The sequence below is a fragment of the Lepisosteus oculatus genome, chromosome 6, assembly GCF_040954835.1.
Source record: "Lepisosteus oculatus isolate fLepOcu1 chromosome 6, fLepOcu1.hap2, whole genome shotgun sequence".
NCBI classification, from domain to species: Eukaryota; Metazoa; Chordata; class Actinopteri; order Semionotiformes; family Lepisosteidae; genus Lepisosteus; species Lepisosteus oculatus.
Window position 1 is genome coordinate 43,922,454 of NC_090701.1, and position 25,878 is coordinate 43,948,331.

Here is a 25,878-nt window from a genome sequence, read left to right on the forward strand (position 1 = left end):
GAGCTCCTGATACTCAGAATAACTGAGTGTTGGAATTCAATACATATTAAGGCATCAAGTGTTAGTCAATATATATTTTTGTTTATCATGGTGGGATTTATTCTTTTTTTCTCCTTTTTGCATAGTAGTTCACAATCTCAATATAGACAGTATAAAGATCACACTAGAAATCTCAACATAAAATGTAAATCTTAAGCATTTGTGTTACATTAAAGTTATTGCAGGTTGTGAACCGATTTAGTCACTGAACTATACTGGCATCAGTTCTGTATAGGTGAATGCATCTTGGCTTTGTCATATTTGAGTGTTACTATTATTAAATCCACTTCAGTTCTGTCTAAAGGTTCATTACAATATTTACAAAGCTGTCTAATTTGACACTTTAATAAGAGCTGAAGCCATTTTAGACAGGTGTATATAAGTGGAAGTATTTCTTCAGATTATTCCATATTATTGTCTTCATAAGCATCACAAGCCTGGTTTTACAGAACAGCAGTCACATCAAGATGTGTTCCTTACATTTCCCATAAGGTCTTATACCAACCAAGAGTTTGTTTCATATTCTCACTTTTTATTGCTATAACAGCTGTTCAAGTCCCTTAATTTGTGAGCATTTTAATATGTCACTGTTCATTTGATACTTTAAATAGGCTTATGCAGCACAAGGTCAGCTGAAGTTATTCCTAAAATATGCTCAACCCTGCCCTCCATCCTACAGGAGAGAAATTGAATTTGGTGTATGGATAAGTAGTTTCATGTAATGTGCAACTCAAAGTATCTATTTCGAATCTCACAGGGTGTGGGAGGAGTGGTCTGTATTCTGTAGGGACCCCTGGAAAAAGTAATACCAGGCTCCCTGCTGCTAGACCCCTTTACACATCTACAGAAAGAATCAATGGTAACAAAGACCAGTCTGCTCTGTTAGTTTATTAAGATGGGATCACTTTTTAGGAATGCACATTATTGTACATAAAGCTGGATAAGTAGACCGACAATCTAAAATTGCGAACAAGCATGGGGTTTCCTGAAGCTTTCTGTGCACATTTGAAAACCGCATTCCTCCCAGATCACTGCAAATCACAGTCTCCTGGCCCCTTTTAACCTCAGACCACAAGGGTCTAGCTCCTGACTGGAAGGTCCCGGGTTCAAGCCCAGCCAGGGGGAAGCTTGCTCCAATTCCTTCCAGCCGGCTCCCAGGTCCACTCAGCCTGCTTTCCAAATGCGCAGCGCAGGGGTTAAGAGGCTGGCTGGAGTGTGGTGCAGACATCCCCTCCAGTGTCGGATGGTTGAAAAAAGAGGTGGCCCTTGTCCCCCATTCCCCCAGGGGCCTCTGACCTGAAAGAGGGACCTACCTACCTCATAGGAACTGCAACTGTAATCACGCAATGCTAACTTGTAATCAGCAGCCACAGATAACTCCTACAGGTACACATCACTTATTATATTATTTGCTTAATGGCTATCAACACATCATAAAAATCTCATTATTAAACACTAAATACTTTCAGGTATAGTTATCGGAAAAAGCAACTGGATGTTTCCTGTGATTGCTGAAGTCAGACTGAGTCAAACCTTGTTTTTCAGGCATTTTTCTACATGTCAGTGGATCCTTAGAAACGTTTTTATAAGCCTTTCCAGACTGATGAGCATCAATAACTTTGAGATTTCTTCCTAAGAGATTTCTTTGGAGCATGGCCTGACTTGTTTCTACGGACCCCATTGGTAAAGTCCAGCCTCACAGTTTCTGCTCTTTATATAGGGTGGGGAATAAATGGAAGTACTTGATAACGCATCAGTAGCACAATCTAACAATGACCCATGAGTGAAGTACAGCAGACTAGAGAAGAGTGAAAGGTATTCTAGACTTCTAAACTTCAAGTGCAAAATTTAGCATCAAATATAGAAAGCACACACCTCACTGGTGCGGTAGAATTGCTATCATAGCAAGGTCTGAAGTGGCTTCAGTTCCAGTCATAAATTCCTCATGTCACAGGGACTGTCGATTCCACAAGCTAGCTTGTTAAATTAGCAGCCGAGGTACAGTATTTAGGAGGGGCAGATCTTTCTGATACAGGAGTTTTGAAGACAAAAAGGCTTTCAGTTCAGATACACATGATGGATTTCAGGTCTTGGAGAATGTGTGACTAAGATTAATAAAAGTAGGAGGGGAATGATAGGCATGACATCTGGAAGAGGTGGTTTATTTTTTATACCTAATTGCTACAAAAAAAAAGAATGGAAGGTAAATGTCATTTCAAGATTCAATTACTTCCATGTGTATCAATTTAATCAGTTCTTATCCACATTAAAATGTAGTTCTCCCCCCCCCATACTGCTTGTTTTCACCAGAAATCTGACATTAGTATTAGCTTCCCTCTCCATTAAGCACCAGAGAGCTGTGAAAAGGTCCAATTAAAACCACTGGAGATGTGTGAGGGTGTACTGTAACATTCAAAATTGTAAAACTGCAAGAATACTTCAGGGAATACTTTCAGGAATCAAACCATTAAAAGTCATGCATTGTAAATTGTATATTGTTTTATTTGATACAACCAAACCATGCTTAAAAAAATGCAATAGTGTATTTGTGAAATGACCTGCTGTGATACAAAAGGCTGATCATTCACTCAGGGATTATCGGTTGTAGAGTTATTAATTTAAGTTCAAATACAATATAACATTACGGTTTATCACCCATACTCACAGATACTGAGGTAATGCATTTAAGGCTCAACTAAACCTCAGATGTGTGGGGGGGGATGGTTAAACTCAGGAATTGAGTATGAAACTTCTTTAGTCAGAGTATAAAAGACCAGGAGAGTAGAAGTCCTTGAGGAGATGAAACGCCCCCCTGAGAGGGTGGAGCTGGCTGGACGGGTCTGCGGTCTGAAGGGGTGGCTGCTTGCTCTGTCTGGGGTGGCCCAGTGCAGGAGTGGAGAGGAGAGAGCACTATGGCTTGTGCAGCAACCCGCCGGTAGCTTTGCTTGACGTTTGGGTGTAATGAAGCACTTATTCCAGCCATAACTTTGAATGGAATATGCAGGACGTCCTCATCGAGTCCAGCTATCTTATGTCATCGATCAGGAGAAAATAAGTGGGTTCTCATACAGAGGAAGTTTTTATTAATACACTTGGGCAGAGCTTTGTACTTCGATAACTTTTCCTCAGCCTGGCGACTTGTAGAGAAGTTTAAGTCCTGACGTGGACTGCTTGTGGGTGGAAAAGTCAGACTGCCAGTTTAGATGGAGAGGGAAGAGGAGCCCGTGAGTTTACCCATGAAAGTGGGGTTGGTTGTAGCTTGTAAGGCTTAATATCACAGCTGGTGATTGGTTAAGACGCTATCAGGTGCGGCTCTGGTATCCATCCTGCAGACCCCTCATTGGTGAATCTTCTTTTGATGAACAGTGACCTTGTACCATGGTCTTGGGAAGAAATTGACTCTATCAAGTCTAAAGCCCTTCTGCATTATATCTCTTATCTGGGGGGCCTCTGTACTTACAGAGAGGCATCAAGTTGCTTGGTTAAAGAGGATTAGAAATCTTCATTAAGACTTCACGCTAAGTGAAATGGGCCTTTTCACTTCATATACCTTTTTGAAGGTCACAAGGTCCCAGGACATTGTCTTAAAAACCAAAAGGAATTAAGTGTTCCTAGCAGATCATTGAGTATTTACATTCAAGTCTTCGATTCTTGAGAATATGGAACAAAACATTAATACAGACAGGATAAAGGTTACACTTATATACAGTAGGTAGCGGACCATTGATTACCAACATTAAATTAGCATACATGGCTAACCAAGCATTTGGAGAAAATCAGGGGCATTATAAAAGGTCAGGGTGTTCACTAGGTGTAGGTAAACCTTTGATGAAATATTCAGATTCCCTAACAGGCAACCATCTCTCATCCAGTCCCTCCTGTTACTCTGCTGCAGCAGGACCTTACACCACAATACCTCACTGGTCATGATCCAGCCACCAAGAAGCAGTGTCACTATCACCTGTTCTGCACCAATGAGACCTCACAGTCGAGGACTGGTTTCAAGAAGGGTGGTTTTGAGTCCAGTCTGATTTAAGGCATACTCAATTACCCAAGTGCCTCCCCGACTTAGTGTCTTGGATGATGCTGTCCAGTTCAACCATGTACTCTAAGGGCAAAAACTCACTTGAAATCAGAGAAATGCCCTACAAAAAGGGGAATTAGAACTGGGTCACCACTGAGTTCTAAAGGGAGCTTCAACTCACAAGTCAGCAATCAAATCTGGACTCTGCATTCCAGTAGCTGTAACTCGTGATCAATGCGATACAGTAACAGGTTATGGTGGAGCACTAACCAGGTAGTTTTTATGCAGTCCTAACAAAGGGCTGTTAACTTCTGATTAAATCAGAAGAGCTTTACAGTTCTCAGTGTCACTTGAGCATGACAAGGCCACCTGCTTGATAAACAGTTAATAAAAATATTTAATCACATGTTCTAGGAGCATAGCACAATTGTCTGGAGGTCCAAGCAACCCTCCTACCCCATCCAATCCACATTACATTCAATATCAGAATTAGAGAAGTGCATGTTAGGTTAACTTTGTTTGATGCAGACATTACACATTTTACATAACACCTTACAAATTCAAGGATATCCTACACTGCTCTGATCAACAGGAGGCAGCTGGAGAAACAATATTTCCACTAGGATTAAACATATTAGAGCAGAACAGGATACAACTGGAAAATGTTGCAATGGTGAGTATACCATTCCTCTCTCCAGGAGCTCCTTCAAAAATTGTATGAGAAATGCAGCCAGAACAGCCTGCTTCCATTAAGAAATCTCCTTTCAGGAAGGAAGACAGGAGAATAAGATACTAGAGGGTTAAAGATGGGAACCACAGCTCATGCATAACGGAGCACAGAACCAGGCAGTACTACATACCAACCCACAGCAAGAGTCAGGCTCATCTGGCAGAAAGAAAGGGCAGGAGTACTCCCACTTCTCCCCAGACTTGGGGCTGACTCGTCAGTAAGCATCCTGCCAGCCGGTATTCACACAGAGAACAAAAGAAATGGGGAAGAGAAATTGAAAGCCACTATCGACTCCGACACAGTGAGGTGTAGGGAAGCGTTGTAACATCACAACACTTAGAGAATCAATTCTGTATACAAGTAGTTCACCACCTGGACAATTTCAATGAATCCATTCTTAAAACAAGACAGCAGCAGGTATGGATAAATACATGAGCTCGTTATATACACTATAAAGCCCAACACTTCCACGTAGGGGCAAATTACTGGTAGCCAGTGGCAAACGCTCGACATACGAGCCTGCAAATCCTACCAATGCTAAGAAAATAGTCCAACATCAACAGGAGAGCAGGCAAGTATCAAGAAATACTGTGGAATTAGTGTCCATTCTACTGTAATGCCAAAGTCCATCTTAAAAGAGGCGACATTCAATTCAGTTTTTGAACAGACCACAAAAACAAGGAACAGAAACCTCAGTCCTAGCTCAGACAGTCAAAACCACCAATACCCTGAGAACAACGTTATATATACACTCACCACATTACAACACTACCAGAAGAGATGGCACAAGGTACACCTCACCCTGACAATCCCTCCACAAACTCAGCCCATCCTAAAAAACATCTTTAACCCATCAACACAAACAGGCAGACCGAGGGGTCAGAGCAGAGATCTGGAAGTCGTCTTTCCCGTTGACGCCAACTGGAAATTCATTGCGTTTCTTCCGCCAAACTGGCCGATTGACTTTTACCTCTGCCACTGACTCGCACTGATTTTTTGCCAATTGCTTGTGCTGACTATGAATGTTGTTAACTAAAACCGTTGCAGATGTTCTGCATGTTCACTTAATGTCTCTGCATTGGAGCATACATGCAAATAAGCATTTTATTGCACATGTGCACATGCCAAACTAGACTGAAGTTCCCGCTTTTAAACCAATGACCTGGACCTGCTGTCGCCCATAGACCAGGAGCAGCTGTTGGATCAATACTGTCAGACCTTCCCTCATTTTCCAAGAAACTAACACTGTATCATTTTTTCCCCTCAGATATTACTTACAGGAGCAGTGTTTACAGTAAACAGCTCCACATTTTTTTATTACCAATCACATCAGATCACTCAACTCCAAACTGTACCAGACCTGCTTTTGCAGATATTTTTTTTTAAAGAAACCCTTTAAGGTATCTACTCCCTCCATTAATACCCATCTTGTTACCATAGCCTCAGACTTTTTCTTTTCACAGGATGCCTCGGTTCAAAGGCCTCAGTTTTGTACCAGTTGAAGACACTGGACATCACTCAAACCCATCTAACCTCAACTGTTCTCGCCACAGGATTCACTTCATAGCACTTTGCTCATCGCTGACAACCCCATTATCAACCATCGCAGCCATCAAGCTTCCAAGACCTTTTCCAAACCAAGAAAACAGGTCTAACCTCACCCGAGGAGGAGTTCATGCACTCCCATCACCCCACAACAGATAGTCAAACCAGAGGACAAAGGAAGTGCTGTTAGGGTGTGGCAAAAGGACTTATATATAACGAAGCCTCCAGACAACTTACAAACACTTCCTGCTACCATCCTCTTCCACAGAATCCTACCACTAGTGTTACAGTTGTAGATGACTAGAACGTGTCTGTTTAGATAAATTGTAAAAAATTGCAAAGTTTACCTAGTTAACTTGTGGGGAAATGATTTGCAATGGGCAGTCCAGAATCACCATACAAGATCATACTGTATTTAGACAGAGGAGTCCGGAGGAGTTGGAACTTGGAGCTTGTGCCAGGCAAGAACCCTTCATTCATGATCATCCAAGCACAACCTGACTGCAGTTAGAGAAAGAAGGGGGGAGGACTTTTTAGGCAGGTTCATCTACAGCGAAATGGTAAAACATTACCAACACACACTGAAAAAGAAAAGAAATGCATAAACTTGCAGAAAGTGAGGAGTCACTAAATCGGAACTGCTTCTAGAAAAAGTGGAACAATTTAAATAAACCAAAACCAGAAGAATTGGCCATACAAAATGGAACAATCTGGCAAACATACTTAAATCTCTATCAAAAGCTCCCAAATACAAATCAATCAGACCAAAAAATTCAATTTTGGAATTGAGTATCAAAGACAACCAAAACCCCTTAGACTCCCCGATCACTGAGCAGGAGCTACTGGACAAACTCCAGGCCCTCATACCACGCAAAGCCTGTGGCCAAGATGGAGTCAACAATGAGATGCTGAGACACAGCAGTTCAATCTCATCATGACAGCCCGATGTTTCCCCTAGACCTGTAACCAAGGACTGATCATACCCATCTATAAGAGTGGAGACAGACTCAATCACAACAATTACCGGGGCATCTGTGTGAACAGTAATCTGGGGGTATTATTCTGCAGTATCCTGAATACTGACCTTCCTTACCGAACACAATGTCCTGAGCAAGAGTCAGATTGGCTTTTTACCAGATCGCATTTACACCCTATGCACACTGACAAACATGCCCACCAAAAAGAAAGGAAGAATTTTCGCCTACTTTGTTGACTTCAAAAAAGCATTTGACTTGATTTGGCACGATTTGTTGTAGGCGACTTCAGCATCCATACCGATTCACAGTCATCCAGTTAAGATAAGAATGTTCTAGCTTTGTCAGAACGCTTTGAGCTAACCCAATTTGTATTTGGGCCACCTCGTAAAGGACACACCCTGGATTTACTGTAGCAATTGCAAATGACTTGTTTCTCAAGTGACTTGAACTGACCACTTAACTGTTCTCTTGGATCTTGAATTTCCCGTTTCACACTCCTCCCCCACCTCTCTCGCATGACAGTTCATTTACCACCCTCAACACCGTAGCTCCTCTTAAAACACAAACCATTTCCTTCTCTCGCTCTGCCCTATGGTACACTGACAAACTTTCTTCATTGAAGGCAGTTTCCCATAGATTTGAGTAAGTGTCACCTTTTCTGGCCTCAATGTACATTTTCAGGCTCAGAAGGAGCACTCGTCTGTATACAAGAATGCAATAGTCCACTAGATCCAGCTATTTCTCACATAACCCTAGAAACCTATCCACCATAAACCGATTGCTTAAACTAAACCGTCCCACCTCTTTAGCTGCCTCATCCCAACTTTACAGTACATTAAGTGTTCATTAGTTACAAAGCTTGACAAAAGCTATCATACTCTCTCCACGACCTCAAGCCCACACTTCCTCCCTGCTTGCTTAGAGAGAAGGGAACCAGTTTAACTTCTCTCCACTTGCCTCAGGAAACAGGTTTTGCAAATGAAATCCACCATCTGCCTGTTAGATCCCACCCTCAATGCTTTGTTTTAATCCTGCATCACCTCTTCCCCCATTGTCCCCAGTATGAGGAGTCCTTATAGGCTCTGGAAAATAGAGGGCAAAGGACTGTACCTCAAGACTCTGTGATAACATCATGTAAAAGTGAAGACTGGGATTTGTCCTGTTTTGTAGTGATGAAAAATGACATGGGGAAAAATGCACCTGCACAAGATAAATTGTTGCTATGTAACCGTTACCTTGTCTAAACTTAATGAGATGCGTTTCCTATATACTGTTTTAAGTATATATATATTCATGTGATTCTCTGTATTTGTGAAAAGAAAATAAAGTTCTTAAAAATCAAAATCACGCTGGACAGCCTAAACAACTTACCCTGTCTTGAAGAAATTTAGAAACTGAGTAGTAACAGCATGTAACTATTTATCTCATTAGTTATAATGTATTTGAACCCCTCCAATCTGGTTTCCAACAACCTCACAGCACAAACCGCCCTGGTTATAGTTACCAACGATCTTATCGCTCCTGACTCTGGCTCTCTTTCCATCCTTATTCTCCTTGACCTCAGTGCTACTTGACATTTAACCATGATATCAGTCTCGATATCAAGACTGAGAAATTGTTTGGAGTTTCCGACACTGTTCTCACTGATCAGTCACTTTGTCTCTTGGCAGATTTAGCTCTGAAAGGGACTTAAGTCGAGTGTTCCCCAGGGCTCAATAGTGTGCCCCTCAACTATTCAACATTTGGATGTACCCCCTTGGTCAGCTATTAATTACATGGTCTGCATAAAAACATGGATGACTCAGAACTTCATTTAAAGTGTGATGAAACTGAAGTCATTATCAGCACACCCCATCAGTGATCTGTGGATGGTACTGTACTTGAGTATCTACGTAGCTTGGCAACTCTGTATCAGTACGACTTATCTTCCTACTTCCCACATAGCAACTTTCACTCATCCGATTCCTGGTTGTCTCCCAAGCTTGGTTGTCTTTTCGGGACAGTGCCTTATCTTATCTCACCCATAAACTCTATACCCAAGGACTGAGTTGCCTACCCTAAGCACATTGAAACCCAGATGCAAAACCTTCAGAAAGCCTTTTATTTTTGTTTAAAGAAATTGGCTTGCTGCTTCACTACAAATGACCCCAATCCAACTCCTTGTTTTGGTGGCACAGCATGATAGATTTCACTATCTAAAAAGGTTTCGGGAAAGACTCTGAACGTGGATCATCCCTTCTTGGTTATTAAAGGACGTATAGAATGCATACTGCTTTTTTAGGTATCTTTTCCACAAGATCCACACCTCTGTTGGTTTAGCCTTTGAGGGCAAGTTATGGGAATCTCCCTCCAGCGGAGAGCATTCATTCTTCTGCACGCATTTCTCCCTTACTAACGGGTGTCTGGAAAGTTAGCGGTGCCCTTCCAAACATCAATTCCAATAGTTCAACCCCAAAGGTTTAGCCCTGCATGAACTAGAATATAAGAATTAGAACTAAGGAATCCGACAGCTAGAAATAAGATTTTCTGACGGTCAACATTTAGACAGGGTGGGTCTTGATCACTTGTTCAAAACTTAGTACAAGTAACAGTCGTATGGACATAGATCAAACATTTAGTATCACACAAGATTAATCCTCAAGTTTCTGAAAGCAGGCATACAAGGAAAATGTCCTCAAACTAAGACGCCAATGAAAAGGAAACCAAAGATGGTTATTTCTGTGAATAATCAAATGATTTAATGATTATTCATAAAATTCTGCAGTTAGAAGCATTTCAGTTCAGCCAGAGGCTTCCACAGCTGTGGACAGGCTGGGACCTTTGACCCCAACATACCCAGGAAATGCTGCAGGATGAGATCCAGGTTAAGACCAGATGCTCTTGCAGGGGCAGAAATCAAATCCATCCAATTATCAGTTGTGTTGGCATCTCAGCTCCTTCAGGACCACATCTCCCTGAAACTCATGCCAGAAGGTGGAGGGGGGTCACTTGACTTACTAGCTGGGCCACACGTCTGCCTGGTCTTTCGTGACAGTCCTGCAAGGACAGACAGCAGTTTGCACATCCAGCTCTGAGCAGCAGAGACATCAAGCAAGGCTTACTGGGGGAGTCCAGGCCTCTGAAGTATTGCACTGTGCTCTGACTGTCTGGTCCAGCTCCAGTCCGTCATCCAGCCTCCCTCAGCTGGGCTTTCTGCCAGAACTGCTACAGCACCTCAGAGTCCACAAGTCCCAGCTCCACCAGTACAGTCAGAGCTGCTCCCAGGAACCAGCAGTCCACCCTGCTGCAGTCCAGGAAGACCTTCCCACTGCTACTGGCTCCACCCAGGAGTGTCTTCAGTGTGGACAGCTTCCACCCCACTTCAGCCACAGGCTCACTCTACCCACAGTCACCCAGGACTCTGGGGAGGAACCAACCTTGACCATTGTTGAAACAGCAGCACAATGCCTCCCCACCTTCTCTGAACACAGCAGCAGACCAGCCTGAGGAGGCCCACGTGTTGGCCTTCAATACTGAAAGCTCTTTCCCCTTGTTGCAGCCAACAGGGACTCTTAAAGGAGAATGTTCCCTATTGAAACACTTTCAAACAGTAACTTTACAAATAATCTTCCCCAACAAAAAACAGAATAAAAAACAGTTTTTATTTTATTTTCCTAAAACTGCTTGTTGTTAACACAAGTTTTATCACGGTATTTATTTACACACATGGTTGAGAAGGACAATTTGAGGAGAGCAGTTCTCCTTTGCACCACAAGGGGGTGATGTGAAGCCAGTGCCTGACAAAGTTCCTTCTTCCTCAGCTATGTCCTTGGCCCTGATCCAGAGTGTGGTTTTGTCTCATACTGTAGGTGGGTGATGTTCAGCTGCAGCATTAAACTATCAAGTAAACTCATTATTAAATTATTTACTGGTCCGTTTTGCTGCCTGCCCTGCTATCAGATTTCTGGCTTCCTGCTGGAAGTGGGATTCTCCACAGTAATTCCACAATCCCCTACATATTGCTAAAGCTTATGTCCAACATTCCCAACAAACAGCATTTGGTGGCTTTGAAGTAGGGTCAGGTTTCGAATTCCCCCAAAACATAGCAGACAATTTATCAATTAATCTTACAATCTTGCAATCTTCAATTAATGTTGCAGATCCACTGTTACTGGGATAAAGAAACAAAGCATGAGTCTGGTTTTGCTCTCCGCACTGTGTTGCTAGAAGAGGTTTCATTAGGATTAATGACAAAAGATCTCCAAGAACTTTCCCTCTTCCAGATGAGGTACAGAAGAAATAAAGAGGCCAACAATATATTAGGATATATACCCTTAGAAATGAATAACATTCTAGTATGGCTTAAGTTAGAATATTATTTATAGTTTGTATCAACATTTTACAGACAAAGTAAGAAACAATGCTCAATGGAGTGTTCTATACTGACAAGCTGAAGGAGCTGAGTCTTTTTGGCCTTAAGGGAGTGTCCTTTAGAAAAGAGAAGACTCTAAGTGGACTTCACACAAGTATTCCAAATGTGAATGACATAACCTGTGTTTGCAACGATCCGCTGTCAAACAACATCCAGGAGGTGGATTCTCTTATCTTTGACCTTAGCTCTCATCTTATCTGGAAGTCACACACCGTCAAAATAGGAACATCTCCATGGTTCACTGTCTTTCTCTTTCCAAGACTCACCCACTCCCCTGAATCTGCCACACATCAAGAAGGAGGCTCACAAAGGTGTACTGTACAGTACATAGGTTCTCAAAGTCACTTCAAATCGCAAACACGTTTCAGTTTCTAATCTGGACATATTTAGCAAGCTAATCACATCTTAAAAGATTAGGTTGGTTGGAGGAGGGGGGTAATTGGGGGGGTTGACAGAGAGAAGGGAGACACCAGTGGTCATTCACATCTTTCCAGCTGAAGAAGGCAGAGACTGAGAAGACAGAGTAACTTTTACTTTTGTCTCTCTGTCTGCTTACCGTCTGTCTGAGGTGAGTAGCAGGCTTTCTGATTTGACTGGCTCTCTTCTTGTCTCAGGTTCTCTGTGCGTCTCTCTGTGTGTAACTGCGTGTCTGTTCATCAGTGTGTGACCCTGTGTCTCTGTCTGTGTGTTTCTCTGTTGGTGTGTCCATTTCTCTGTGTGTCTCTGTTTCTGTGTATATGTGTGTTTGTGTCTCTGTGTGTTTTTCAGTCTCCCCTTGTCCCTATTCAGTTTGAATTTAAAAATATTTTCCTCTGGTTCTGTCTTTATTTCTTCTGTTTGTCTTTCTCCCTTCTGTTACAGAGAGTAGCAAGATCTTTCCCTATTAACTCTTTTTTCTATATACTGTATGAGGAAAATATTGTACATTTTGATCTTATAACTCTTCAGCACAGAATGATGGAAGTATATCAGGCTGATACCAGTGAATTCTGCTCAATGTTGACTCCTTAGTGGATGGGACAGTAGAGGAGGCAGGTACATACAGCACACACTGTCTCCACCTGTCTGAGCTGTGCTGCTGAAGATACATTGTCCTTGTCTCTCTGCAGGGACTCTGAAGCAAGGACTGCATCCTAGCACTCCAGCAAGCCCAACTGCACTAACAGCTGAATCGGACTGATAACCGGTAGCGCTCTCGCACAGACGCTGAGATAGTCTCTGATGCTGCTGTGTGCAAGGATCCACATTATTACTGCAACCTGACAGGATCACTCCCACTGACAACTCACCACGCAATGTCACAGAAGGAGAAACCTTCCCGCAAGAAGGCAGAAAAGGAAAGACTACCCTCCACAGACAGGTCAGAGAATTTCTTATAATAATAACACTAATAGAGACTTTTTCTGGACACTCCACTCAAAGTGCTTTAAAGGTAATGGGGACTCCCCTCCACCACCACCACCAACCAATGTGTAGCCATAGTGTGCCAGAACACTCCCCACACACCAGCTCTCAGTGAGGAGGAGAGCAGAGTGATGAAGCCAATTCATAGATGGGGATTATTAGGAGGCCATGATTGGTAAGAGCCAATGGGACATTTGTCCAGGACACCGGGGTTACACCCTTACTCTTTTCAAGAAACACCCTGGGATTTTTAATGACCACAGAGATTCAGGACCTCGCTTTTACATCTCATCCGAAGGACATAGACCATTTACACTATAGTGTCCCCTTTGCCATACTGGGGCATTAGGACCCACACAGACTGTAGGGTAAGCACCCCCTGCTGGCCCCACTAACACCTCTTCCAACAGGAACCTTATCTTTCCCAGGAGGTCTCCCATCCAGGTACTGACCAGGCTCACACCTGCTGGGCTTCAGTGGGTAGCCAGTGGTGAGTTGCAGGGTGATGTGGCTAATTGTATTAACCACAGCTCCCCACCCTAGTGTCAGGGAACCTATTGGTAGAATAGGAGGATCCTTGTGCATGACCGTGAATCCCACAGAACGCAGAGTAGCAAAGGGACAATCCAAAAGACAAGATCCAGAGGCTTTGTTGATAATGGAGGCAAAGGGTCCAGTAACGAGAGATATCCAAAAGACAATCCAAAAGACAAAATCCAAAAGGTGTGGTCAAAAGGTGGGAGCAAAGAGTTAGTAACGGGAGATCAGTCAAAAGGCTTGGAAACACACACAGGAGAATACTACAAGAGGCTTCTCAATAGTGACTAAGGATTGGTGTGAGGGAACCTTAAATACTGAAAGGAAAGGGATGTAGGAGAGACACAATTGGTTTGAATTTGAGAATTTGTGGAATCTGGTGCCTGTGGGAATGTGATGGGTTCAATTAGGAATGAGATTGTGAAACAGTGGGTTTGGGAATGCAACGCCGTTTGCGAGGGAGAGTGTGGGGCGTGACCACCTAGTCCCGTCAATAGTTTTCAGTTTTGGGGAGTAGCTAATTGAAAATAACAATCAACATTATTGGCTTTGCAGTAGTGAATTGGTTGTGTTTCACAGTGGTTAGCTGCACCTACAGAAACTTTGCAAAGCTATATTTTAGTGGAATACTGTATGTACAGCTGCACTGTTCTCATACTGTTTCTCTGGACCAGTGCGATTCTGAAAAACGTAAGGATTTTAGAAATCCCAAGACGTTCCTCTCCAGATTAATATCTATAGCTCAATCCTTCTTCTTTCGCTCTGCATTAATCACACAATGCCTATCATTCCAAAAGTCCAATGCTAAATAGGAGCAGAAAGTTTCTTTTCTGGCTATTTTCCTCTGGGAACGGGTCCTGTCTCAGTCTAGAGTGAACGAATGAACAAATGAACGAATGAATGAATGAATGAATGAATAATGTAGTGATGGCATGAAGGTCATCTGCTTGCTGTCATCGTTGTGCAGTTTGGTAACTGCGGTGAGCTCCACTGCATCAGAGGCAGTGGGGCTGTTTGATTTTGAACTGGTAGCATTGTTGTACCTCCAGGCCGGTGCACACCAAGCTGAGAGGGCAGACTGAGAGTGGCTCACAGATCAGACCTCTGTTCCTGCACAGGTGCTACTGAACACTGCAGGACCTCTGGGCGTCGGTGTGGAATTGCAAGGGATATTTTATCTCAGGTGGCACTAAATCAGCAGGATTCTAATGCTCGTGATTTCTGCCTGAAGCAAAACCAAAGGACTAAAAACTGGGACACATTTACTGTTTCCAGGGCTGTGTGTGTTTTTGCACTGGCTCCTGTGTCATTAATTTTGTGTGCAATACAGCTGAGCTAATCACCCCCGTCAGCACTATTTCACTGATTTCCTTCAGCACTAAAATAAGAGCCACCAGAGCACTGCTGGCTCTGCATTGAGTCCCTGCCTCCTCGGGAAAGGGATTAACAGCTGCCTGCTCAGCCTCCGGAGTCACAGGGGGCATCCTAGTCCGACTGGATCTGGGAGGAGTAACAATCTAGCTGTCAGAACCTGTCCCATAGTGTGAGAAAGACAGAGGACAATCATGGATGTCAATAACAACTCAAACACACACTATAGGGACACCAGTGGCCTGCTGTGTTTATACAGTGATTGAAAGACTGAAAAGGTCTCCATCAGTCATGTCTTTATTTCAGACTTTCTTTACATAGGCGAAAAGAATACCTACAGTAGATCAGCGTCTGCGCTGTTTCCTCAGCAGCCAGCTGTTGTTTAAAGTGCCTTTACATACATGCAGACATTGTTACAAATTGCAACTGGCAGCCTTATTGGAGACAACTCCAGCTTTCCCCACCAGCATTTTCAGTGCATCAGACTCCAGTTCTCGATATTTCCTGTAATAGTGAGGGGTTTGCGTGGACTGCCTGCGCACCGGCAGGGCGCTTCTGTTCCTGAGCCAGGGAGCGAGCCAGCGTGCCGGTGTGTAGTCGTGTCGTTAGGCGAGTCTCCTCCGCTATATACTGTACAAAGACGAGTCTTTCCACGAAAGGGAAGAGTAACAGTTCAGTAGTCATTCCGCTACCACGCCGGTTCACAGCTTGAACCCCGTCCGCGCTGTCGTGGGGATCTTAAAGAGCAAACCTGGTGAGCCTCAGGTGCTGTAGCTGCGCGGAGTAGGGAGGGCGCTAACAGGCACCTTGTCTCTCCCCTGCTACGTCAGTGTGCCCCCCGGCCCGCGGGACCCCCCTCCCCCGGAGGCCGCCCCCCTGAAACCAGCCCTGCGGCGCGGCTCCTCCGTCTCTCAGCGAGGCAGCCCCGGGGACGCCCCCCCGCTGCGGCGCGGCTCCTCCTCGGACAGCCAGACCCCCAGGAACCGCGGCAAGAGGGACAGCGAGGTCTCCATGACAACCAAGATGTACTCCCCTTTCCTGAACGCGCTGTTTGGACAGGTACTGTAGGCCTGACACGTACAGATTCGTGTTTTAGCAGGAGAGACGCTACTGTCTGAAGTTTCAAACGGACTTCAGAGCTCTCCTGGTCATCTCTACAGCACTGCGTGGCCCAGCTGCTAGTTATCTAATGGACTTATTTCATCAGTATAGTCTTTTTATTCATCTGTGCTCTGATGATATAAACTTTTGACCCACTCTGATGACACATTGTGGTGATCCAGTCTGCTCACTCTGTGAAGACCAGACTCCACACAACATTTTACAGCATTGCTCAGTCATAACTCAATCCATTATCATAAGATTAAAAACAGACAATTAGCTGTGAGAGTATCTAAAACAACAACAATGATAATAATATTCCTTCCTCCAAACAAGCTTTTTGTTGTTTAACACCTAAATGCTTTGATGGCAAAAAGGAAGTAAATGCTGTCTTAGTCCTTATACAGATGATCTGGTGCTCCTTCCAGAGGGTAGGAGAGTATATTCTAAAATGCGTGAATGAGAGAGGTTATGCAGATTTTATGTTCCAGATTAATACCATTTCTAATTAAATGTAAAAGTATGAAGCTGATTTGAGAATAGCAACTCCAGCAGTTGCAGAAGAGATACTGGTCACCAGTCACCTATCGCAGCTGAGACCCAGACTCGTTACTGTAAAAGTGATCAGCCTGACACGCAGACCGACACAAACAGAGGCACACAGGGTGCTCACTGGTATCTAGGACCACATGATCTCTTCTCGTTAGCATGTTAGATAACAGCCACTGAATGAAGAAGTTAAATCCCACCTTCTCCCCTTCGATCCACCTCTGTTTCTCTCTCTCTTCCTCTGATCTCTCAGCTCAATAATCCAGACTTACTCCAGAATAAATAGCTCGTTACAGAGGCTGACTGCCAGGCCTCATTAGCAGTAATGAGGGCGAGTGATCTATAGAGGCACGCAGGAAGAGGAAAGCTGTGTGCAGGAGAGAAACCACTCATCTTTCGGAGAACTGCACAACATGTTTAAATTCTTTCATTTTATGATGCTTTGGAACTCTTTTATTCATTAAAGCCACAAACAAATACAAAAATTACAACAAACTGTGTATGTCTATGTCAGTGTGCATATCCATGTCAGTGTGAGTGTGTGTGTCAGTGTGTGTGTCAATGTGAGTGTGTGTGTGTAAGTGTGAATTTGTGTGTCAGTGTGAGTGTGTGTGTGTGTAAATGTGAATTTGTGTGTGAGTGTGTGTCAGTGTGAGTGTGTGTGTCAATGTGAGCATGTCAGTGTGAGTGTGTGTGCGTCAGTGTGAGTGTCAGTGTGTGTATTCTTGTCAGTGTGAGTGTTAGTATATGTGTTCATGCAAGTGTGAGAGTGTGTCTGTGTCAGTGTGGGTGTGTATGTCCATGTCAGTGTGAGTATGTTAGTGTGTGTGTCCATGTCAGTGTGAGTATTCTTGTCAGTGTGAATGTGTTGGTATATGTGTTCATGTCTGTGTGAGTGTCTGTGTTAGTGTGGCTTTGTCAGTGTGTGTCCATGTCAATATGTATTTTTCCATGTTTGTCTTACTAGAACTCTAATCCGATTAAAAAGGCAGAAATCCACTTTAACGGCTCTTCATTCCTTGTGGACACAAATGTGTCCAACACGAAATCCCTTAATTTACCCAGAAATCAAGCAGTGGCTGTTATCTAGCTTTGCAGCCCGGTCAGTGACCTGACGTTCTGGGGCAGGGGTGCTGACTCATTATCTGTACGAGTGACATCATCGGCCCTCTCGGCTTATTGCATTAGAAAGACACACAGTCTCCTGGCATCAGACACACATCCGAACCTCTAATACCTAAATCTGCCCTGCACGCTTCTTCACCCTGTCCTGTTAACTCTTAGAAATGATGATCAAATGTGGCCTTTTTGTGCTTTTGCAATAACGATGCTCTGTTCTATTAACTGCTTCCCAGTGGAAAAGAACTTGTCTCTCTTTTCTTTCCTGTCTGGTTGTCTCAGGAGAGAGACCTGGTGCCTGAGGAGATAGACGGTAAGATTAATGCGGCTGTTCAAGCTATCTCTGTGCTCCGCGAATTGGGAAGTAAAATTCATAAGAAGACAGCAGATCTGCAAGGGCCAAACTCACCAGGGGGAGGAGACACACACAAATATCTTTACAAGTTTGCTAAGATATTAAAGGGGGAATTGCAGAGTTATTTTTACATCTCGGGCGTTATAATGAATCTGCAATGATGAGTGCATTTCAGTCCAGAATGAAACATATACAGCCGTCAAGTTACATCACAAAAAAGAGAAAAGGCTTCAATGTCCAGATCGAGGCACCACAACCCCTGGTGACTCACAAGTAGCCTTATTAAATTGTAAACTAGCTTTAGACCAATTCTGCTGCTATATTCAGTTGAAATATTTTCACGAAACTGACACAGACCAGGCAACATGTTTTTACTTTATCGATACTTTGTCGAAGTATTGCAAAAAAAGAGCAACCTGCCAATCAACTAAAATACACATATATTCATGTCTCAGGTTTTTCAAAAGTGCTCTATTATTTACATGGGTGGCTATTTTATGGTAAATCACTCCTAAAAGAAAACTCCGAGCGGGACTTATATTTCTGGAGGGTGTGCTGCATCACTGCCAGTGCCAGCGCCTGAACAGCTGGTTTGAATAAGTGCAATCGTACTGAATTCAACATTGACCTCGAAACGGTTTTGTCGACAAATACGACTCGCTTGTTAACTCTGCGCGCAGATTGGATCGCGTTCAAACATTTCTGGGATGAAATATCTGCTGCACAACCTGTTGTTATTTGATCATGCATCACGGTGAGTCTCGGCAAGAGACTTGTCGATGGGGCCAGCATCAGTGTCCGTGTTTATCACCCATCCTGTAGAAAAGGAAACCGTTGGACTTCTGCTGATCCAGTCCTCTGTCTTGAGCTATGTTCAAAACAGCCAAATACTTGACATTATTTAAAATATATACAGGAGTTCAGAAAGACACAAAAGGATAAACATTAGGAGACCACGTTTCTCGTCCACTAACAGAGACTGGTGAGTAGAAAGAGCCACTTTTACGTCACAATTCATGTGAACTCTCGTCGGTTTCGAGACCAGCAGTTTCTCCACTGCCAGCAACAACATGGCGTCCATACGGTACTTTCACAAAGTTTCTGATTTTGCACAGGGAACTGGCCAGGGCTCAGAGGAGACTGTATTTCCAGACAGACCTCAGGGAACTGGCCAGGGCTCAGAGGAGACTGTAGCTCCAGACTGTTGCTCTCAGTTGCTGGTTGGGGGATAAGCTGTGACTGTGTCCCTCCCTCCTCAGAGCTCAGCGAAGCATTCAGGGAGTTCGACACAGACTGTGATGGGTACCTGAGCTACAAGGACCTGGGCGACTGCATGCGGACCATGGGCTACATGCCCACTGAGATGGAGCTGATCGAGATCAGCCAGCAGATCAAGATGAGACGTCAGTGTTTGCTGCTACATAACCTTGTATCTGTCTCTGTGTCTATACCCGTCTCTGTCGCTGTGCATCTGTCTCTGTCTATACCTGGTGTCTCTGCAGTGGGTGGATTGTGCTGTGTCACAGACATGACCTGTACCTGCTGTCTCTTCAGTGGGCGGGCGGATTGACTTTGAGGATTTCTGTGATCTGATGGGGCCCAGGATGCTGGCTGAGACGGCTCACATGGTTGGGGTTCGAGAGCTGAGGTGCGCCTTCAAGGAGGTTTGTACGTTTTGCCTAATGATTCACAATGATGTTGTCTGTCAGTCTGAATAAGTATCACAATGTCTTCTATACAGCAAGAGAACTCTGATAATCCATCACCTTGTTTCTGTTTATCATCAGTACTGTCCAGTGTCTGTGTTCACCCTCAGTGTGATTCTAACACACAGAGAGATCTGGTGTCCACTGTCCTGTCTCTGTGTTCACCCTCAGTGTGATTCTAACACACAGAGAGATCTGGTGTCCACTGTCCTGTGTCTGTGTTCACCCTCAGTGTGATTCTAATACACCGAGAGATCTGGTGTCCACTGTCCTGTCTCTGTGTTCACCCTCAGTGTGATTCTAACACACAGAGAGATCTGGTGTCCACTGTCCTGTGTCTGTGTTCACCCTCAGTGTGATTCTAACACACCGAGAGATCTGGGGTCCACTGTCCTGTCTCTGTGTTCACCCTCAGTGTGATTCTAACACACAGAGAGATCTGGGGTCCACTGTCCTGTCTCTGTGTTCTCCCTCAGTTCGATGTGGATGGGGACGGGGAGATCAGTGTTTCAGAGCTGCGAGAGGCTGCCCGGTCTCTGCTCGGGGAGCAGCTGAGTGGAGAGGAGCTGGAAGAAGTGCTGAGAGACATTGACCTCAATGGAGATGGACATGTGGACTTTGATGGTGAGACAGAGGCAGGAGGAGAGTCAGAGAGGCACTGAGCTGGGGGGAGACTCTGAGCTCAGGTTCAAGATCATGTATTGGTATAACACAGAGTCAGTTTTCCAAAGGCAAAACATGTAAGGAAATTATGGAAATAAATACACAGGAAATATACAGTTTATACAATACAGTATACTGTATAAGAGAAAAGTAATAAACAAAATGAAATAGTAGTTCTCCAGTCATTCCCCCTTCTTCCTCAGAACAGAAGGCAACAGTCTGCACTCTTAGAGAAACTCCCACAGAGCACAGCAGTCCCCCCTTCCTAAAAACATCTCAAATTCCCATCTGTCCCCCCATCCCGAGAACAGTTCACCATCACAGACCCCCTTCTGTCCTCCATTCCTGAGAATATAACAGATCCTCATCAATATCCCATTCCTGAGAACAGATCCCCATCACAGATCCCCTTCTGTCCCCCATTCCTGAGAACATAACAGATCCCCATCAGTCTCCTCTACATCACAGATCATCCATCCCTCTGACATCACAGATACCTATACTTCTCTCCCTCTGACATCAGTGATATTCCATCCCTCTGACATCACAGATACCTAAACGTTTCTCCCTCTGACATCACAAACATGCCATCCTTCAGTCCTTCCAACAAAACATTGTAGGAGTCTTGCAAACAATGGTTACAATTCACATTTTTGCATGTAGATTGCATTATTGTTGTGAAACCCTTTCTTTTGGGCAATCAGAACAGCAAAACTGCAATAATGTAACTTCTCACGAGGCATGAATATCTGGAATGTCTTTCTCAGTGATAACACGCAGTTTACCACTCAGGAGGAGAGTATATAAGACTGAGAACAGGAGGCACTTCTTTACTCAAGTGGGCTATGAGAGTCTGAAGAAAACAACTCAGCAAGTCTGTTGAACCTCAGAGCCTAGCATTCCTTGATAATGAGCCAGAAGATGAAACACATACTAGCAGCCTGGAGCTGTCCTTTGCTACCCTGTGTAGAGTCTCCCTCTGCTATTCGAGTCCTCTCCTGTGTCCAGGAGACACCCCTGGATTATTCAATGTCAGTCTTTTCTCCCTGAGGCTGCCCTCCTCTGTTCTGGCTCAGCTCCACCACACACCTCACTGTGCCATCCCTAACTGTGGTAATTGACGAGCATCTGGGCAAACACTGTGTCCTGCAGTCCACCGACTGTGCTTGAAGACTCTGATCAGAGAGAGGAAACAGGGACTAAGAACACTGACCGCTAAATGCAAGCTTACAATTCAATACAGCCCCCGACTCCTGCTGCCCCACAGCCACTCTTGCCACTTGGTGACACAAGCCCAGCCCAAGTAGGGGCACAGAGCCCTGGGTTGTTATCAGAGTCCTGAAATCACCCCCTTGCACGACGATCAGACAAGAGGACACAGCCCTCAGAGCTGTGCCGGAGGTTGCAGCTGCCTAGAAATCGATGCACATTGTTTTGCGTTTTCACTTCGGATGAGTATTGATTTCTTTGACGACGCAGCCTGTGTGTTCAGCACTGAGCACAGCTGTGGTGCCGGGTCTGTGCAGGGGGAGCCTGGCTCCAGAATGCACTCCCATGCTGACACAGAGCTCAGAGGGGCAGGGCAGCAGACACACCTGCTCTTTCTTCCGTGCAATGCGAGTCCTGTATTTCCCCCTGGAGCTTCTCCAGCCCGGTGCTGATCATGTAGAAGGCAAGGTCGGTGCCACTTTGTCCCCGGTGTTGCCATGACAGCAGCATATAGAACGATGGGGTGTTTTGGTGTTCCCTCTGTGTGGCAGAGACAGGGGGTGTTTGAAAGGTGACAAGGGTTGCAGGGACACACGCAGGCGGAGACTCTGAGTCTCTGAGATTCATAGAGACACGCAGATACACTCACAGGTAAAGACACACACAGACTCTAATAGAGCCTCAGAGGGTCACACAAGCCCACAGAGATAGATTCACAGAGACTCCCAGCGATCAGAGACGGTTCCGCTAACTTTGTCCCCCGTCTCCCGCCTTCCACAGAATTTGTCATGATGCTGTCGTCGCGGTGATGGAGCCTCGGGATTGGATCCCTGGAGTCCGTGCAGGTCACTCCTCCCCAGAGAGAGTCAGTCCCCTTCCCCTCTCCCACAGCTCGGAAGTCCCGCTCACTGCCTGGGTCCCGATGTCACCATGACTCTTCATTTCCTGTCGCCCAGATCTCCCCAGTGTCCTGCTCCCCCACCTGTCTGAAGGAATGAGCTGCTGTTCTGTGGGTGATCTGATGTCTCATGCTGCTCTCCCTGACAGGAACGTTGTGATCTCTCCATGGAGAGGTCCCTGTCCACTGTTTCGTAGTAATGAAAAGCTGCCCTGTAGCGATCCGATGTCTGGTCCTTCTCTCCAACAGGAACAGTGAGATCTCTCCTTAGAAACTCTGGGTTTACACTATGTCCACAGTTTTCTAGTAATGAGCTGCTGCCCTGTGGTGATCCGATGTCTGGTCATGCTCTCCAAGGGGAACAGTGAGATCTCTCCACAGAGCCTTGGCGCCTTTGTCCACTGTTTCCCAACAATGAGCTGCTGCCCTATGGTGATCTGATTAACCATTCCTGCTCTCCCACAGGAACAATGTGATCTCTTCACAGAAACTTGGGTCTTTGTCCACAGTTTCCCGGTAATGAGCTGCTGCCCTGTGGCGATCTGATGCCTGGTCATGCTCTCCCACAGGAACCGTGAGATCTCTCCTTAGAAACCCTGGGATTATACTATGTCCACAGTTTTCTGGGCTGCTGCCCTGTGGTGATCTGATGTCTGGTCATGCTTTCAAACAGGAACAGTGTGATCCGTCTGCTGAGCTTCGTCATCTCTGTATTTGTTTCATATTAGATGCCTGTTTACCGGTAAGGGCTGTGTTAGAGGCAGGATGGCCTGCTCTGTTTTAAAGTCAGATCCTTTTATTACTGAGGATGAGAGAGTTGAAGACAGTAATTGTTATTGTATATCTGTGAATCTGTACAATGCCTCAGAAATGTACGTACAATGCATAATGATTTTTGTGAGTGTGTACTACAATAATAAATTAGATATTTGTCAGTCTCTTTTAGAAAATGTGTCTAACACAATCTATGACAACAAACCCATGGTATAACAACAATCGTGAGTGGCAGAAGACAGAACATGAGGTTATACACACAGGGACATATGTTACCTATTTGATCAAATAAACATTTAAACATTGTTGTGTAGGAAGGAAGAAGCACTGCATGTTTCCGCTAAACGATTCAGCAAAGTGAAAACACATCATTAGAATCTGATGTTCATGAGCCTATCTTGCAGCTGCTGTTTGAGACAGCACCATAGAGCAAACTGAAAAAATTTAGTATGAAGGTAAGAGTTCTCTTGAGACTGTGCGAAGCACCTTAACAAAACAGTCTGACATTTATGATGTTCAACTGACATGCTTTGACAATTGTTTTACACAGGAAACTGTATTCCACACCAGCCTCTTCACTATTGAGAGCTCATACTAACACCTGTATTAACATTGGAACATAAGAATATTTACATATGACAGGCCGTGTGACAGCTGGAGGAACTAAACCTCGTTAGTGTGAAGGGAGTGTCCCACACTGACAGGCTGAAGGAACTGAATTTCTAAAGTGTTGAACATAGAAGACTATGATCATTCCTGAAAGGCATCAACAAAATCAATCCAGCAGATTTCTTGAGAATGACCAGTGAAACATGAACTAGAACTACTTTGCTTTAAAAGTGCAAATAATGTTTTAGCATATCACCAGTACATCAGTTGGATACACGTTATAAACAAAACAAGATGACCTCTGCACTGTCTGGCAGGACATTAAACCAAAGGGCCTAAGTGAATATCTATGAGGGGCACAAATCCATCCAGGTGGATGGAATTAGCAAAGAGACCTGTGAAATGTGTTTTTTACTGTTTTTGAAAAGTATTATTTCTTCTCCCAACTTAATGATCGGTAGCTTACTCCAGGAACTGCAAATACCAACTTGTGTGGTCGCGAACTCTGGTAGAAAGATGCCAGTCAACACAGCAGCAGGTCCAGGTGGAACCTGTGGCTGAACACTAAAGTATTGTCTGAAGAGCTGAGGGGAGAGAGTCAGCAGCTGTTCCAGCTCTCTGTAGACACTGGCACCGGCCCTGCTGTTTGGACACACGCCACAGCTCTACCTGCTCCCAAGAAGAACAGACTAAAAGCTCTCAATGCCTTGAGGCCGATAGCTCTGGCTCCATTAGTGATGCAGACTCTTCATTAATAGATACTGTGTGGCTGCTGTTGTTGAGTCATCTTATTCCTCCCAGCTGAAATCGTGTCTGAAATCGTCGCGGGCAGGGTTAGTAGCAGTCAAAGTTGCCGTATGTGGTCATGTGATCACCCCCAAATCAAGGCGCTATATCTCAGGAAGGAAAGCAGCTGGGAAGTCACTTTCAACGGCACAAACCGGCACAAACGCAGCACTAACTGAGCAAGACCGGTCCGGTTCTCCTGCGCCGTTTTGGGGCTGAGTGACGTCACACCCCTAAATAAGAAGGCGCTATATCGCGGAAACAAAAACGGCACAAACTCAGCACTAACGCACGAGGAGGGTTTCGTGGTTTGTGATGTTTGTGGGGGTGGCAGCTACACGGAACTTTACACCAGCACTGCTTTCTGCTGAAATTGCCGCTTGAGGATGAGTAAACTGAATGACACCCTCTCATTCATAAACATATGTATAGCGTGTAAACGTATAAATGTATGTTCCTGCGCTGTATTTAATCTGTATCATCTATAAGGGCGGTGCGGTGGCTCTGTGGCTGAGGATCTGTGGCTGGAAGGTTGCCGGTTCGAATCCCACAGTTGGCAGAGGAATCCTACTTTGTTGGGCCCCTGAGCAAGGCCCTTCACCCCAACTGCTCCTGGGGTGCTGTATAAATGGCTGACCCTGTGCTCTGACCCCCAGCTTCTCTCCCTGTCTGTGTGTCTCATGGAGAGCAAGTTGGGGTCTGTGAAAGGTCAAAGTCCTAATAAAATAAATTGTATATGGCCTATAAAATGATCTTATCTTATCTATATAAAACTTTTTAAAGTATATATTTTATGGTTGTTCCCCTATTTTAAAAAAGAATGCTGTCTCTTTAAATGGTGCAGTTAAAGACCAGAGAGAACAAGCCTTCAGTAATGAAAGGTCGGGAGTTAAGAAATACCATTCCCATAGAGCTCTGCGACCCCATCTCGCGTTTATAAGAAAACCGCCGTGTACCTCGCGCTCATGGGAACTGTAGTTTTCCTTTGTTTGGCCCTGGCAGTGGACGGACTGCAGTGGCGATAGTGACGACGTGGGCGGAGCATGAGGGGTGGGAATATGTCAGCCAATC

The 25,878-nt window shown here is 44.6% G+C and overlaps 1 protein-coding gene across 1 annotated transcript; it reads left to right on the forward strand.

Annotated features, from left to right (window-relative positions):
- The first annotated feature begins 12,199 nt into the window (after window positions 1-12,199).
- Window positions 12,200-23,596, forward strand: cabp4 (calcium binding protein 4). Its single transcript, XM_069191395.1, has 8 exons — window positions 12,200-12,294; window positions 12,836-13,086; window positions 15,869-16,097; window positions 18,090-18,120; window positions 19,422-19,565; window positions 19,717-19,826; window positions 20,345-20,492; window positions 22,521-23,596. The coding sequence occupies exons 2-8, from the start codon at window positions 13,022-13,024 to the stop codon at window positions 22,547-22,549; spliced, it is 756 nt and encodes a 251-aa protein (XP_069047496.1). The 5' UTR covers window positions 12,200-12,294; window positions 12,836-13,021; the 3' UTR covers window positions 22,550-23,596.
- The last annotated feature ends 2,282 nt before the right edge of the window (window positions 23,597-25,878 follow it).

Coding starts and splice junctions, on each gene's coding strand:
- cabp4 (XM_069191395.1), top strand. CDS start 13,022: ATGTCACAGAAGGAGAAACCTTCCCGCAAGAAGGCAGAAAAGGAAAGA. Junction 16,098..18,089: donor TGAACGCGCTGTTTGGACAG/GTACTGTAGGCC, acceptor TGGTTGTCTCAG/GAGAGAGACCTGGTGCCTGA. Junction 20,493..22,520: donor TGGACATGTGGACTTTGATG/GTGAGACAGAGG, acceptor CGCCTTCCACAG/AATTTGTCATGATGCTGTCG.